General features: G+C 37.2%; 5 protein-coding genes across 8 annotated transcripts in view; all 5 read left to right on the top strand.

Annotated features, from left to right (window-relative positions):
* On the top strand, positions 414-3,586 carry LOC104764241 (nuclear transcription factor Y subunit A-2-like). Of its 3 annotated transcripts, none has more exons than XM_010487740.2 (5): positions 414-468; positions 1,739-2,008; positions 2,293-2,387; positions 2,503-2,721; positions 2,814-3,176. In XM_010487740.2, exons 2-5 carry the CDS (start codon positions 1,801-1,803, stop codon positions 3,174-3,176), a joined length of 885 nt encoding a protein of 294 aa, XP_010486042.1. In that variant the 5' UTR covers positions 414-468; positions 1,739-1,800. The 3 variants fall into 3 exon arrangements, with proteins under 3 accessions (XP_010486042.1, XP_010486041.1, XP_019096194.1); XM_010487739.2 differs by lacking the exon at positions 414-468 and adding an exon at positions 1,141-1,339; XM_019240649.1 differs by lacking the exon at positions 414-468 and adding an exon at positions 1,360-1,685 and having other exon boundaries at positions 1,801-2,008; positions 2,814-3,586.
* LOC104764239 (30 kDa salivary gland allergen Aed a 3-like) lies at positions 3,622-6,342 on the top strand. Of its 2 annotated transcripts, none has more exons than XM_010487736.2 (4): positions 3,622-4,293; positions 4,393-4,548; positions 4,640-4,859; positions 6,247-6,342. In XM_010487736.2, the coding sequence occupies exons 1-3, from the start codon at positions 3,766-3,768 to the stop codon at positions 4,847-4,849; spliced, it is 894 nt and encodes a 297-aa protein (XP_010486038.1). In that variant the 5' UTR covers positions 3,622-3,765; the 3' UTR covers positions 4,850-4,859; positions 6,247-6,342. The 2 variants fall into 2 exon arrangements, with proteins under 2 accessions (XP_010486038.1, XP_010486037.1); XM_010487735.2 differs by lacking the exon at positions 6,247-6,342 and adding an exon at positions 5,357-5,572.
* On the top strand, positions 6,251-7,841 carry LOC104764240. The gene is made up of 4 exons (XM_019240650.1): positions 6,251-6,748; positions 6,848-7,003; positions 7,085-7,310; positions 7,666-7,841. The coding sequence occupies exons 1-3, from the start codon at positions 6,260-6,262 to the stop codon at positions 7,283-7,285; spliced, it is 846 nt and encodes a 281-aa protein (XP_019096195.1). The 5' UTR covers positions 6,251-6,259; the 3' UTR covers positions 7,286-7,310; positions 7,666-7,841.
* LOC104764237 (FK506-binding protein 5-like) lies at positions 8,797-10,907 on the top strand. Its single transcript, XM_010487734.2, has 4 exons — positions 8,797-9,631; positions 9,712-9,879; positions 9,977-10,181; positions 10,598-10,907. Exons 1-3 carry the CDS (start codon positions 8,840-8,842, stop codon positions 10,178-10,180), a joined length of 1,164 nt encoding a protein of 387 aa, XP_010486036.1. The 5' UTR covers positions 8,797-8,839; the 3' UTR covers position 10,181; positions 10,598-10,907.
* The window catches only part of LOC104767343, a 15,735-nt gene continuing 13,388 nt past the window's right edge, over positions 11,322-13,668 (top strand). Inside the window, exons 1-5 of the mRNA XM_019240780.1 lie at positions 11,322-11,562; positions 11,805-11,968; positions 12,172-12,260; positions 12,840-12,963; positions 13,483-13,662. Of these exons, the coding sequence (XP_019096325.1) occupies positions 11,894-11,968; positions 12,172-12,260; positions 12,840-12,963; positions 13,483-13,662 (468 nt within the window). The 5' untranslated portion in view covers positions 11,322-11,562; positions 11,805-11,893. The remainder of the gene's footprint in view (positions 11,563-11,804; positions 11,969-12,171; positions 12,261-12,839; positions 12,964-13,482; positions 13,663-13,668) is intronic.

Genomic DNA, 13,668 nt, shown 5'->3' with positions numbered 1-13,668 from the left:
AAAAAAAAAAAAAAAAACGATACAATTGACAACCCAAGCACTACTACTATGGGAAAAAAAAATGGTTTTAAGTGGGATCATTGTAGCACGTCAAGCCAACGCTACAGTTAACATAAACACAATATAGCAATATTGTTTAAGATATTTAAATTTCAATTATATCTCTCAAATTATAAAGTAGGAAAAGAAAAAACAGAGTAGCATAAAAGTTGAAGGTGATTGGTTGATGAGCCACACTTGTAATTCATATATTGGTTAGTCTCTCTCTATTTGTCTTCTCCCTTCCCTCTCTCTCTCTTNCAAGAAGAAGAAGTTTGGAGAAGAGCAAATAACAGAGACTTAGCACTAGCGGTAGTAGAAGCATGCATACCTTCTATCCCAATTCCTCAAGAATCCCTTGTATANCTTCCTAGGAATCTGAAGTTTTCTCTCTACTCTCTATACTCTTTACTCTTTCACTCCATCTGTGTAAGTTTTACTCAATCTCTTCTCCTTTTCTTTGCTTTTTGTGCTTTTAGAGTTCACATATGTTTTGGTGTGTTTGATTTTGACCAACATTTAGGGGGTTTGTATTTACTTCTTTTTGGGGTTTGTTTGGTATTTGGAACTCAAAAAGATTTCAGTTCTTATCTTCTCGTTTCTCACAATCNGTCTAATATCGAGGATTGGCCGACCTTTTCATCAGAATTGAACGATTTTCTTCATTTCAGAGATAGATTTGCTAATTTTAGTATTAGATATTNTGTGGTTTTGCGTAATACCCAATCCCAAAGATCTTACCTTTTTTTTCTTGCAAGTTTCCAAATCGGGTTTGAAATTCGACAAAGATTTCACATCGAAGTCTTATAACTTTTGTTGACTTTTTCTTGTTTTGTTTGTTATATCTTCCGCAGAANAAAAAAAAAAAAAAAAACGATACAATTGACAACCCAAGCACTACTACTATGGGAAAAAAAAATGGTTTTAAGTGGGATCATTGTAGCACGTCAAGCCAACGCTACAGTTAACATAAACACAATATAGCAATATTGTTTAAGATATTTAAATTTCAATTATATCTCTCAAATTATAAAGTAGGAAAAGAAAAAACAGAGTAGCATAAAAGTTGAAGGTGATTGGTTGATGAGCCACACTTGTAATTCATATATTGGTTAGTCTCTCTCTATTTGTCTTCTCCCTTCCCTCTCTCTCTCTTTCTACTCATGTGTGTGAATGAATCTCTGTTTCTTGTTTTGGAACCGATATGGCTTCCTAACAATTGGGCTTTTCTCTGCCTCTTCCTAGGAATCTGAAGTTTTCTCTCTACTCTCTATACTCTTTACTCTTTCACTCCATCTGTGTAAGTTTTACTCAATCTCTTCTCCTTTTCTTTGCTTTTTGTGCTTTTAGAGTTCACATATGTTTTGGTGTGTTTGATTTTGACCAACATTTAGGGGGTTTGTATTTACTTCTTTTTGGGGTTTGTTTGGTATTTGGAACTCAAAAAGATTTCAGTTCTTATCTTCTCGTTTCTCACAATCTTTTTTAACTTACTTTAGACAACAAGTCTGTCTCTTGATGATGATTCACATATGGGTTTGGTCATTCGTGTGGTTTTGCGTAATACCCAATCCCAAAGATCTTACCTTTTTTTTCTTGCAAGTTTCCAAATCGGGTTTGAAATTCGACAAAGATTTCACATCGAAGTCTTATAACTTTTGTTGACTTTTTCTTGTTTTGTTTGTTATATCTTCCGCAGAAACAAATCTCTCTTCGTCTCTCAGCAACATCGATTTTTCAGTTTTTTCTTTTTTTGGGAAGATGGCTATGCAAACTGTGAGAGAAGGTCTCTTCTCTGCTCCACAGACTTCTTGGTGGAATGCTTTTGGATCTCAGGCGCCGTTGGCTCATGAGAGTCTTGCCGGAGATTCTGACTCGTTCGCTGGAGTTAAGGTCGGATCTGCCGGAGAGACAGAACAAAGTGGAGATAAACAGAACAACTCTGTAACTCACTTAGCTTTCTCACTTGGTAAGTGACTTCTTTTGATCTCCTCTTTAAATGTCCTCAAATGGATGGTTCTAGTGAAAATATCTGAGTTGTCCACAGTAGACTTTTGTGGCAAGTCCTAAAATATGAGAATATGTTATCTGAGCTAAATTGTCTCAAAGAAAAATCCAAAATCTTCAGTCACTATTCTTCAAGATACAAAGATAACTAAAAGTCCTAGATACTGTATGTGGTGTGCTTCAAATTCTGAATCATAATTGCATAAATTTTCTGACTTGGAATAATTACGATTGCGTATTTATTAGGTGATGTAAAGAGTTCGAGAGTTGTGTCAAAGTCTCATGGATCTGTTTTCTCAATGCAATCGCCTAGTTTGGAACTTGGATTTACTCACCCATCGGTAAAGGTTTCCACGTTTAGAATCATCTACAAGGAACCCTATGATCATTTCCCTTTTCTTGTTTCTGAGTATGTAGTTTTGGCATGCTATTTTTTTGTTTTTGTTTGTCATTTAGATCTACGCAAAGTATCCTTATGGTGAACAACAATACTATGGAGTTGTCTCAGCCTATGGATCTCAGAGCCGAGTAATGCTTCCACTTAACATGGAAACAGAAGATGGAACCATCTATGTGAACTCAAAGCAATATCATGGAATCATAAGGCGACGTCAATCTCGTGCAAAGGCTGCTGCTGTTCTTGATCAAAAGAAATTGAGTATTAGGAGTCGCAAGGTAATTATAAAATATAGAAACTAGCTATTTTGATATTTTTGTTGCAAATGAATTCTAATTAGTGTGTTTGTTTTCTGACATGTGTGTTGCAGCCATATATGCATCATTCACGCCATCTCCATGCATTGCGCCGTCCTAGAGGATCTGGTGGGAGATTCTTGAACACTAAAAGTCAGAACTTGGAAAAAAGCGGAAACAATGCAAAGAAAGCTGATGGAAACAAGCAGGTTCAGTCTCAACCTAAGCCTCAGCAGAGTAACTCTCAGAATTCTGAAGTTCATCCGGAAAGCGGAATCATGAACTTATCGAATGGACTAAATGTCACGGGATCAGAAGTTACAAGCATGAACTACTTTCTGAGTTCTCCAGTCCATTCTCTTGGTGGCATGGTAATGCCTAGCAAGTGGATAGCAGCAGCAGCAATGGATAATAGCTGCTGCAATTTCAAAACCTGATCCTTTACCGTTTCACAGTCAATGTGGGAAAAGAGAACTCTTGCCTTGTGAAAGGATAATGAGTTTTTTTTTCCTTCTTGGTTTAAAGGATTCTCCTTTTTGCCAATCCAATTGGCTGTGAACAGGCAAATCATCTTTGGCTCATTCTCTTCTCAGTTAAGGTTTCTTCGCCGGCAGGTTAAAAAAACCTTGATTTATCTTCAGTGTAAAAGTAGTTAAAAACTGGTGAAGAACAATTGTGGGTTTGGTCACTAAACCTACTTGTTCCAACTAGTAGTGTGTGTGTGAAGAAAACTCTTGCTATTTTCTGTTTTTGTAGCTCTCTCTCTGTTTATGTGTGTATCTCAAACAACTGTAAGAACTTTAAGTTATGTGGCTTGTGTAACATATTTAAGACGTGTGTTTTTGTATATTTGGTCCAATCTATTTTATTATTTCAATATCCATCAACCGTACCGCAAAGATAGAGAGTAAACAAACTCTGTTTCAAATTCAATTAGGTTTACTAGGGAAAATATTAGGTGTTTAACTTTACTCATAAACCCAATTGTCTAGGGTTTTACCCCGGTATAATCAACAAATCAAGACAATGGATCTCAAAGAAAACGTAGCCGAGACGACGACACAAGGAGACTCAAGCAAATTGATGGAGGCAAGAGAACCTATGGAAGAATCTTCGCCTGTTGCTTCTGCTTCCCTGACAAAACGTAAGGCCGAGTCTGACCAGGTTGAGCAGAGCGGCGGTGAGGCTCAAGAGAGTGGTGATGGGAATGAAGAGAGCGGCGATGAGGCTGAAGAGAGCGGCGATGAGGATGAAGGAAGTGGTGATGAGGATGAAGAGAGTGGTGATGGGGATGAAGAGAGCGGCGATGAGGCTGAAGAGAGTGGTGATGGGGATGAAGAGAGTGGTGATGGGGATGAAGAGAGCGGCGATGAGGATGACTACGTAGACCCTGATGAGGAGCTCTTACATCCGACATGGTGGAAAGTCCCTGAATGGGATGTGGACAGCTTCGATGGTCTCGAGTACGATTCCTCTGAATATAAAGATGAATTCCCCGATGAAGAAGATGAAAAAGAATGGCGCCGCTTTAAGCGTCAGCTCATCGAGAATAAGGTAACGTATTGAACTTGAACTCAATTGAGTGCAATCGATCCTAATTTGTTAGAGCTAGATAAAAGAGTAAATCATGGTGTGCCTGCATTTATATTTTAGGGTTTTTATGTGGATCCTGAGCTTTGGTCAATGTACAACTACTCTGATTACAAAGTCGTCCCTAATTTGGATTTGGATGCGGGTTTCGACCAAACCTACGGCGAGTACTTTGCAGAGATGGCTTGTCTCTGTCTCAAAAAGTACAACAAAGACAAGGTTTATTAGTTATAACATTTTGTTCCCTTGTCTCTACGTACATACAGCGTAAGCTAACATTTTGAAAAATGCTTTGTTTTTATAAAAAAAGGGATCGAATGTGGAGTTTGTGGAAGTGGTGAGAGGTATATTCACAGCAGGATCTAGATCAAAGTCGTACATTACATTTATGGCTAAGGAGAAACCTGATGGACCTCTTGTTGAGTATCAAGCTAAGGTTTGGTCTACTGTCATTCAAAACGAGAACTATCCCATTCTCTGTAGACCGGCTCCTACAGCAAAGCCTTCCAACCAGAAGTAGTAAAGCTAAGGTATGGTTTTGGAACCAAAGCTAAAACATGTAGATTTATGTCATAGTTATTTTTTCAGTCTCCTGTTTTGTTAATTAATAAGAAGATAGGAAAATTACCATCTCAACAAATTTTCTTGGCTGATCATATATGTCACTCCAACTATAAGCTAGGAGGGGATAATCAATAGCTAAAGCGCATGTCTTTCCACTATTAGGTTCCTTGTTAGTGATGGTCCTTAGTCCATATATACAACCACAGGAATTGATTCACTAGATTTATAAGACACTAAGGTTGGAGAATAAGTTCTTGACTATATTCAACCCTTTTGCTAAAAATAAAATAAAAAAGACCACTGAAACAATCTATCTGAAACTGTAATGCTACTTGTGTGCATAGTTGTAGAATAAGAGATTCTTATGGGTAGATAACAAAAGTAGTTAACTCTACTGACCTTATAGAAGGCCATCATGATTAGAGTCTTAACTTGATGTATTGTCTCTTTTCTTACTTTCTAGTTCTTTTCTTTCTGGAACTGGAAACTGGACTGATGGATACAGAGATGACGCTCGCAATAGGGCATCTGATATATGTGGTTGTGTAAACATTTTAATTAATTTACTACTCAAGAAACTTCCCTTTTGTTCCCAATAATATCTATAGATATGATGTTTGAGTGCCTATTTGTTATCTATACTAAATAACTTCCGTAGTAACAATCATTTTGCCTATTATTGCACATCATAGCCTTCCTCTGTTTTTTTTCATTGTGTTACTTTTGCAAGCTAGTGTTTGCTGCTATCGAATTGTCACAATACTCAAAGTGACAAGAACAAAACTACTATATAAATCACATGCTGATAAGTTTTATGCAATTTAAGCTTTGAGCCACGATGGCCTACTATTGTCTTTCCAGCCCTAAGGTAGTATATCCCGTGCAAAGGTTCTTGAAAACTAATTAAAGTAATTCCTAAGTCAGCCTCAACAAAGTAATTCTCAGAACTCTGAAGTTCTTCACCCGGAAAGCATAACCATATAGAATTGATTAATTGTCTAATAATCCTAATTAAACTCCTAAATAACAAAATTCCACTATTTTTTTTAATTCTTAAGTCAATCATATTCCCGATTTATTTCCTTCTAAAGTCTAATTCAACCATACAGAGCACAATTCACAAGATCTCTAGTGGTTGTGTAAACACATTCTCTCTCTCAGTCTTTGTGTGTTTCGCAAACAACCGTAAGAAACTTTTAATAAGACGTGTGTTTTCGTATATTTGGTCAAATTTATGTTATTATTTGCTTAATATCTCAATATCGATCACTTATATACAGCAAAGACAGAGTAATAATACTCTGTTCCACATCCAATTAGGTTTTCACTTTTCTCATAAAATCAAATTTCTAGGGTTTGCTGCGGTATGACCAAATTGATGGAGACAACAGAACCCATGGAAGAATCTTCACCTGTTGCTTCTGCTTCAGTGACAAAACCTAAGGCCGAGTCCGACACAGCGGATGATATAGAAGAGAGCGACGATGAGGTTGAAGAGAGCAGCGATGAAGAATACGGTGACTCTGAAGAAGAGAATGAAGAAGAAGAGCCCGTGGATGAAGCTTTGGCACACTATTATGCTATCCTTGCAAAACGTGAGACCGCTCCAGTAGAAGAAGAAGAGAGCGGCTATTGGGTTGATGAGAGCGTCGATGAGAAAGAAGAGAGTGGCGTTCAATACTCCTACTCTGGAGAAACGCTCATCATAAGGCCCAAGTGGTGGGTCGAACCTGAATGGGATGTGGACAGCTTCGATGGTCTCGAGTATGATTCATCTGAAGAGGAAGATGCAATGTCCGATGAAGAGCTTGAAATAAAGTGGCGTCGCTTTAAACGCCAGCTCATCCAGAGCAAGGTTGGGTACTCTACAAACTAAATCTAGGAAAATTTGGTAGCTGCATGTTTTATCCATGAGTTGATTTGTCTAACGTGTGTGTGTGCTTTTGGTTTTTAGGGGTTTTACGTGGAGCCGGAGCTTATGCCAATGTACTCCTACTCACGAATTAGAGCTGTCGGTGACTTGGAACAGGATGCGGGTGGCGGCCAAACGTACCGCGATTACTTTGCAGAGATGGCTTGTACCTGTCTCAAAACGTACAACCAATACAAGGTTTGTTTAGTTATAACAGTTCTTTTGTCTTAGATATACATTGTATGCTAACGTTTTCGCTAATTGTTTGTTTTCTAAAAGGGGTTGAATGTGGAGTTTGTGGAAGTGGTGAGAGGTGCTTATACAGCAGGATCTAAGTCAAAGTCGTATATTACATGTATGGCTAGGGAGGAACCTGATGGGCCTCTTGTCGAGTATCAATGTAAGGCTTGGTCTACGTTTGTTATACACGAGAACTATCCCATCCTCTGTAGACCTGCTCCTGCTCATACGGCAAATTAAAGTTATCAAACCAAAACTAGTAAAGGTATGGTTTTCGACTCTGTATTTCTTTTGTCTTGGATACTTTCTATAGCTTGAAGTTGTGCTTATTTGGATATACTTATTTCCGAGCTCAAATATGTTTAGAAAGGACTATATAACTCTATATCTGAAACTGTATTTTACTTGTGTGCATGGTTGCAGTAGGAGATTTGTCCATATAGAAAGGACTATTCAACTCTATATCTGAAACTGCATTTTACATAAGAAGTCAGCTCTACTGACCTTATAGAAGGCCATGTATAGTGTTTTGAGTCTAACTTACTGTATTGTGGCTTTGGTAACATCCATTTTGTTTCTCTAATCTTTCCGGAACTGGAAACTGGGACTGATGGATGCAGAGAGGACGTTCGCAAAATGGCATCTAATAATATGAAGTCAGATCGTTAATGTGGTTGTGTAAACATTTTAATTAACTTAGTACTAAAAAATTCCCAATGTCTATAGATATGATGTTTGAGTGTCTGTTTGTTATCTTTAACTAAATAACATCCGTCGTGAGTCTCGTGACAATCATTTTGACTATTGCACATAGCCTTTGATTGTCGTTTATAGTGTTATTTTTGTTGCAAGCTAGTGCTGGTGCGAATAAAACAATAAAATAGTCGTCTTTAAATACTTATGTAAACCAAACTTCAAATGAATTCACTATTTTAGTGTTAATCGATTTCTCTTATTCCAGTGATATATATAACAAATGGCATATAATAGAAGGAAATTTCACAACAGTCACCTCGTTTGTATTTGTGATTTTATCTGCGTGTGCGCGTAGACAAAGATGATGGTACGTATAAATGCGAAACTACGACAGCTGGAATTATATTTTAAGATTTAAAATAAAATATTAGAATGGCAATATCTATCCCCTTTACAATAAAAGGAAAATATATTACGTTGTTTTATATACTATATAATTTTAATAAGTTGATTACAAATAGGTTATAGATTAATTGATAGATTAATTGGTTATAAGTTAAATAGTGGGTACAACCTTAAATAGTGGGTGCAACAAAAAATTATTTTCAGAAGATTTTTATTGCTAGACCACATTATTAACCAACTTATTAAAGAGAATAAAAATATACTGTGAAACATAAAAAAGGAATACAATCTTCGCAATTTATCACATTTAATCGTGATTTCCGAGATCTTATTCTGCAATTTAAAATAAAATCTTAATGAAAACCTTTCAAACTTTTAATAGAAATTATGCAAATCTCCTTCCACCAGAATATATTGCTCATATTCATATCGAAAACACAAAAAAATAAAAATGACAATGGAAAGAATTTCAGTCCATACTCTACCCCGGATCCTATAATTTTTTTTCCTGAAAAACTATTAAACAATCATATAAATTATATTAAAAACAATTATATAAAATGAATTTGAACCCGGTCCTAATCTAGTAGGTTTGGTATATGAGAAAACTTTTCGAATTCCCACAATTCTCAATTTGTTTAGGGTTTTTTTTTTTTTTTTTTTTTTCTTGTGTGTGGTGGATCCGATAAATCGATGGATCTCAAAAATTGCGCACCAGAGACGATGACGACAATAGGAGACTCGAGCAAGTTTCTGGAGGCAACAGAACCAATGGAAGAAGAAGCTTCTGCGAAACGTAAGGCCGAGTCTGACCCGGTTGAAGCGAGCGGCGATGAAGAATCTGAAGATGAAGATGAGAATGAAGAAGAAGAACCCGTGAATGAAGCTTTGGCCCACTATTATAAATTCCTTGCAAGACGTGAGGCCGGTCCAGTAGAAGAAGAAGAAGAAGAAGAAGAAGAAGAAGAAGAAGAAGAAGAGAGCGGCGATGAGAAAGAAGAGAAGGTCGATGAGAATGAAGAGAGTGTAATGGAATACTCATACTTTTCTGGAGGTACGCTCACCATAACGCCCAAGTGGTGGGTCGAACCTGAATGGGATGTGGACAGCTTCGATGGTCTCGAGTATGATTCCTCTCAAGAGGAAGATGCAATGTCCTGTATAACCAAATTGATGGAGACAACAGAACCCATGGAAGAATCTTCACGGCCTGTTGCTTCTGCTTCAGTGACAAAACGTAAGGCCGAGTCCGACACAGCGGAGGATATAGAAAAGAGCGACGATGAGGTTGAAGAGAGCGGCGATGAGGAATACGTGGACTCAGACGATGAGCTCATAAAACCGACGTGGTGGACCGTCCCTGAATGGGATGTGGACAGCTTTGAGGGTCTTGAGTATCATTCCTCTCAAGTGGAAAACGAATTGTCCGATGAAGAGGCTGAAGGAAAATGGCGCCGCTATAAACGCCTTGTCATCGAGAGCAAGGTACCCTTTTTTATAACCGATCCTAATTTGTTAGCTTGTTGTATTAAGAGAATCTAATCTTTGTTTTGTTTTTTGTTCAGGGGTTTTACGTGGAGCCAGGGCTTAGGCCAAGGTACTGCTTCTCAGGTATTAAACCAGTGAGTAATTTGGAATTTTCTGCGGGTTTCGGCCAAACCTACCGCGAGTACTTTGCAGAGATGGCTTGTCTCTGTCTCCAAAAATACAACCAAGAGAAGAGTGAAATAAATGTTGGTATTTTCTTTAAGGTTTTTTCGCTAATTAACGCTCTATCTTCTTCGTTCAAGTATATACTAATGTAACCGAATCGGTTCTTATTGTTTCAAGGTGGAGTTTGTGGAAGTGGTGAGAGGTAATTATACAACCGGATCTAGATCCAAGTCCTACATTACATTTATGGCTAGAGAGAAACCTGATGGACCACTTGTCGAGTATCAAGCTAAGGTATGGTGTACCTTTGTTCAACACGAGAACTATCCTATCCTCTGTAGACCAGCTCCTACGCAAAGCCTTCCAACCACATTTACTTAAGGTATCTATTGGTTTGAACTTGTGCAGGTTTAGATTTATGTCATATATATCTGCTTTCTCATACCATGGTATCTGGCCATTTTAGTCTTCTGTTTGATCGAATTGTAAGGCAATAAGAACAATCTCAACGAATTGTTTTGGTGACATGGCTGAGATTATCAACAAATTTATCTTTCTATTCTTTGTTTCCTTGCTAGTGAAAATTCTCAATTCATCTATACAATTATAGGGATTAGCTTTGACTATTCTGATTTTACTGATATTGTGTGAACTATATGTGGCTTCAGGAATCAGAATAAGAAACCTTATTGGGTAGATAGGAATATAATCACATCTAAAGCGTTTCTAGAAGGCCGTTGTGATTAGAGTCTAAGTTGTCTGACCTGTTTCTCTTTGTTCTCTTTCGTATTGAACCAGAAATTAGACTGGCTGATGGAGAAGATGGAATCTTAAAAAAAAAAAAAAAAGAAGATGGAATCTTTGGCTGATGCAGACTGCAGAGGATGGAAGTTCGCACCAGATCATATATTATGAAGTCGTATGTGTAATGTGTTAAACATTTCAACTTAGTAATAAAAGCACTTTTATTGTGTTGCCAATATCTAAGATTTCGGTGCTTATCTCTATATTAGTTTACTTAACTTGTCACTTGTCAGTGTTTGTACTTCGTGTCATAAATCTTAAGAGACTAATTAAGCGTTTGTGTTTATTAACTTTGGAAGCATGACATGTTCTCTCCTATGATGTAGCTAGGATCTCTTTTTGTTATGTATGAGTATGACACATGAGTAAAACAAACATATCCATACATAAAACCAAAATCAGTTAAAAGGACCAAACATAATGTAAAGTAAAATCATGGTAGATAGAAATCAATAACTTTAGCATAGTAAAATTATCAATGTTGAAACCTTCTTTTACCACGCTCTGAATGGAACAATAGATGTGAAAGGTTACTACAATGTATTTTTGATCATCTTTTTTTTTTTACTTTAATTTTAACTACATCCTTGCCAAATAATAAAAAAAGAAGTAAAATATTTAGTGGGCAAGCAAGCAATTTATTTGATAAACAATTGTGGCACAAATATTTTGGATTTTGTTGGTTTAAATCGATAGAGCCTTTTTTTTTTTTTGTTAAGCATAACCAACCGACCGACCGGGCCAACCCTAGAAAGCTTAACGCCGGTTAAACAAAAAGAGGCTACCCCCGCCGGGTTATCCCAAAACAAACAACGGCGTTTTTCTTCTTCTTCTTCTTCGCCCTTCGTCGTGCGTGCTCTCTCGAATTCACAGGCAAGCTACTTCGATTCATACTCTTAAACATATATTGCCTTCGCATTCCTCCTTGTGGCTTCGTTTCTAAGCGCAATTTTTCTAAGGTCTGTTTCGATCCCCAAGTATAGAGATTTTTAAACCTAACTGTTCCGTTTTCTTGTACAACTACTTTTACATAGATTAAGTCGTCGTGATCTAGTTGTTGCTATTGACATAGTAAGCTTTTAAGTTCACGCAGCCCTCAGAAACGGGCTTTGCTGGGTGATGTCGATTTTGAATTTGTGTTTTAAGTTGCGTTTTCGTGTGTGATTAATCTAATTCAGAAGCGTAATTTTAACAATCTCAGATTTTTAGCAACGAAGGCTGAATCAGTTTTATACTGGCTGACCTAAGAGGAATACGATATTCCAGAAGACTGGCCATCATCCTGTAGACATGGTACGATCTGAGCCTTGTGTTCTGTTCGCTCAGACCTTTGTTCATCCTCAATTGGACGAATATGTCGACGAGGTAACCTCAATTTTTTGTTTATAATAATAATACACTTGAATTGCTTCACTGTTCTTTTTACTGAGATTCTATGGGTATCTATGTTGGATTAGGGTTCTGTTGTATCTCAGTCTCTTAAAACTGGTTTGTCATTCATTCCATGTCAAAAGTTACTTCTTTGGTTTCACGGTTACTGAAGATTTATTTTATGTTCCCTTTAATAGGTAATATTTGCTGAGCCAGTAATTATCACAGCTTGCGAATTTTTGGAGCAGAATGCTTCTTCATCTTCTCAAGCTGTTTCTCTTGTCGGGTATGTCCTTTTTTTTACTGTGTATTATTACATTTCGTTCTTGACTTTAACTATTGAGGATCTTGAAGTAGTAATGTCTACTATTAGAAGTCTTGTTGAAATGCTTGGTCCCATGTTGTCGACTCTGTTGCTGTGATCTCTGTTGACTCTTTGATGTTGAGCTTTGTTTTGGATGTTAGAGTCCACAATTAGCTATTTTCTTGTCACTGGATGGAAGGGAGAATGATAAGTAACCTAAATTTGTGTAGAATTTCTGAAAACCCCGCACTTGTTACTGTAACTAAAAACTGAACTTTGCAGACGTGATATTTTGAAACAGTGGTTTGGTTGACATGTCCAAAAGTTCAAGTTTTTTTTTCATCCGTGTTAGTCACTTTCAGAGAAAACTAGATTTTGGGTCAATTCGTCTTCTAGAAACAAAATAGTGAAGGATATCGTAGCTGAACCACTTGTAGTTAGTTTTTTCAGCTAAAATTCCAGATTTCTGTTCCTTGTGAATGACTTAGAATCCGACAGCTTTTTTTGAGCGTGGGTGATATCTATGGCTGGTTATCTAAACGTTGACAATATTTTCGTTAGGGCAACTTCACCTCCTTCATTTGCATTGGAAGTGTTCGTTCGATGTGAAGGAGAATCAAAGTTTAAGCGACTTTGTAATCCTTTTCTTTACACTCCATCAGCGCCCTACCCTTTGGAAGTGGAGGTAACTGCTAAACTTGATTTATCTTTAGAATGATATTTGTTTCTTTTCCCTTTCATTTTTTTGCGGTTGTTGGGATTGATTAGTTTGGTATCTGCGACTGATGCTGGTAATAACATTTGGGAATGGTTCTTACGTACGTTTTCTGTCTTAGACCAGAGTAATTGGCTACCATAACGGTTGGCTAGAAATATGGCTTACAGCTGTAGATACTCCCCTAAAGATGTGTATATATGTAAGCTAGATTTAAATATTTGTCTTCTGATAATAGGTTGTATGACATAATAGAGGGAGTAAATGACTTGTTGTAGGTGTAAGGGGTTTAATTTGGGTTGGGAATGAGAAGACTTTAGAGTATTGAATGCCTTTTAATTATGCCATCTTGTGTGTCAAAAGGCACATACATTCAATCTCCCTCTATGCTATCAGAAAAGTTGTCAATCATTCCTGTTTGCAGGTTTCAGTTCCTTGCATTACTTTTGGCAACTCTTAAAATTTAAACTGTTCTCATCAAAATTGCAGGCTGTTGTAACAAACCATCTGGTGGTTAGAGGTAGCTATCGGAGTTTGAGCCTGATCGTCTATGGGAACATTGTGAAAGATTTGGGGCAGTACAATATCATTCTTGAAGGTCGTTCTGTAACTGATATTGTGAGTTCCACTGAGGGTAATCTTGAGGACTTGCCATTGGTATTGCACTCAGTTAAC

The sequence above is a fragment of the Camelina sativa genome, chromosome 19, assembly GCF_000633955.1.
Source record: "Camelina sativa cultivar DH55 chromosome 19, Cs, whole genome shotgun sequence".
Lineage (NCBI taxonomy): Eukaryota > Viridiplantae > Streptophyta > Magnoliopsida > Brassicales > Brassicaceae > Camelina > Camelina sativa.
The sequence above is the reverse complement of the archived record's forward strand: the minus strand, read 5'-3'. Positions and strand labels throughout refer to the sequence as shown.

Coding starts and splice junctions, on each gene's coding strand:
- LOC104764239 (XM_010487736.2), top strand. CDS start 3,766: ATGGATCTCAAAGAAAACGTAGCCGAGACGACGACACAAGGAGACTCA. Junction 4,294..4,392: donor GTCAGCTCATCGAGAATAAG/GTAACGTATTGA, acceptor TTTATATTTTAG/GGTTTTTATGTGGATCCTGA. Junction 4,549..4,639: donor AAAAGTACAACAAAGACAAG/GTTTATTAGTTA, acceptor TTATAAAAAAAG/GGATCGAATGTGGAGTTTGT.
- LOC104764237 (XM_010487734.2), top strand. CDS start 8,840: ATGGATCTCAAAAATTGCGCACCAGAGACGATGACGACAATAGGAGAC. Junction 9,632..9,711: donor GCCTTGTCATCGAGAGCAAG/GTACCCTTTTTT, acceptor TTTTTTGTTCAG/GGGTTTTACGTGGAGCCAGG. Junction 9,880..9,976: donor AAGAGAAGAGTGAAATAAAT/GTTGGTATTTTC, acceptor TATTGTTTCAAG/GTGGAGTTTGTGGAAGTGGT.
- LOC104764241 (XM_019240649.1), top strand. CDS start 1,572: ATGGGTTTGGTCATTCGTGTGGTTTTGCGTAATACCCAATCCCAAAGA. Junction 2,009..2,292: donor TCACTTAGCTTTCTCACTTG/GTAAGTGACTTC, acceptor CGTATTTATTAG/GTGATGTAAAGAGTTCGAGA. Junction 2,722..2,813: donor TGAGTATTAGGAGTCGCAAG/GTAATTATAAAA, acceptor TGTGTGTTGCAG/CCATATATGCATCATTCACG.
- LOC104764240 (XM_019240650.1), top strand. CDS start 6,260: ATGACCAAATTGATGGAGACAACAGAACCCATGGAAGAATCTTCACCT. Junction 6,749..6,847: donor GCCAGCTCATCCAGAGCAAG/GTTGGGTACTCT, acceptor TTTGGTTTTTAG/GGGTTTTACGTGGAGCCGGA. Junction 7,004..7,084: donor AAACGTACAACCAATACAAG/GTTTGTTTAGTT, acceptor GTTTTCTAAAAG/GGGTTGAATGTGGAGTTTGT.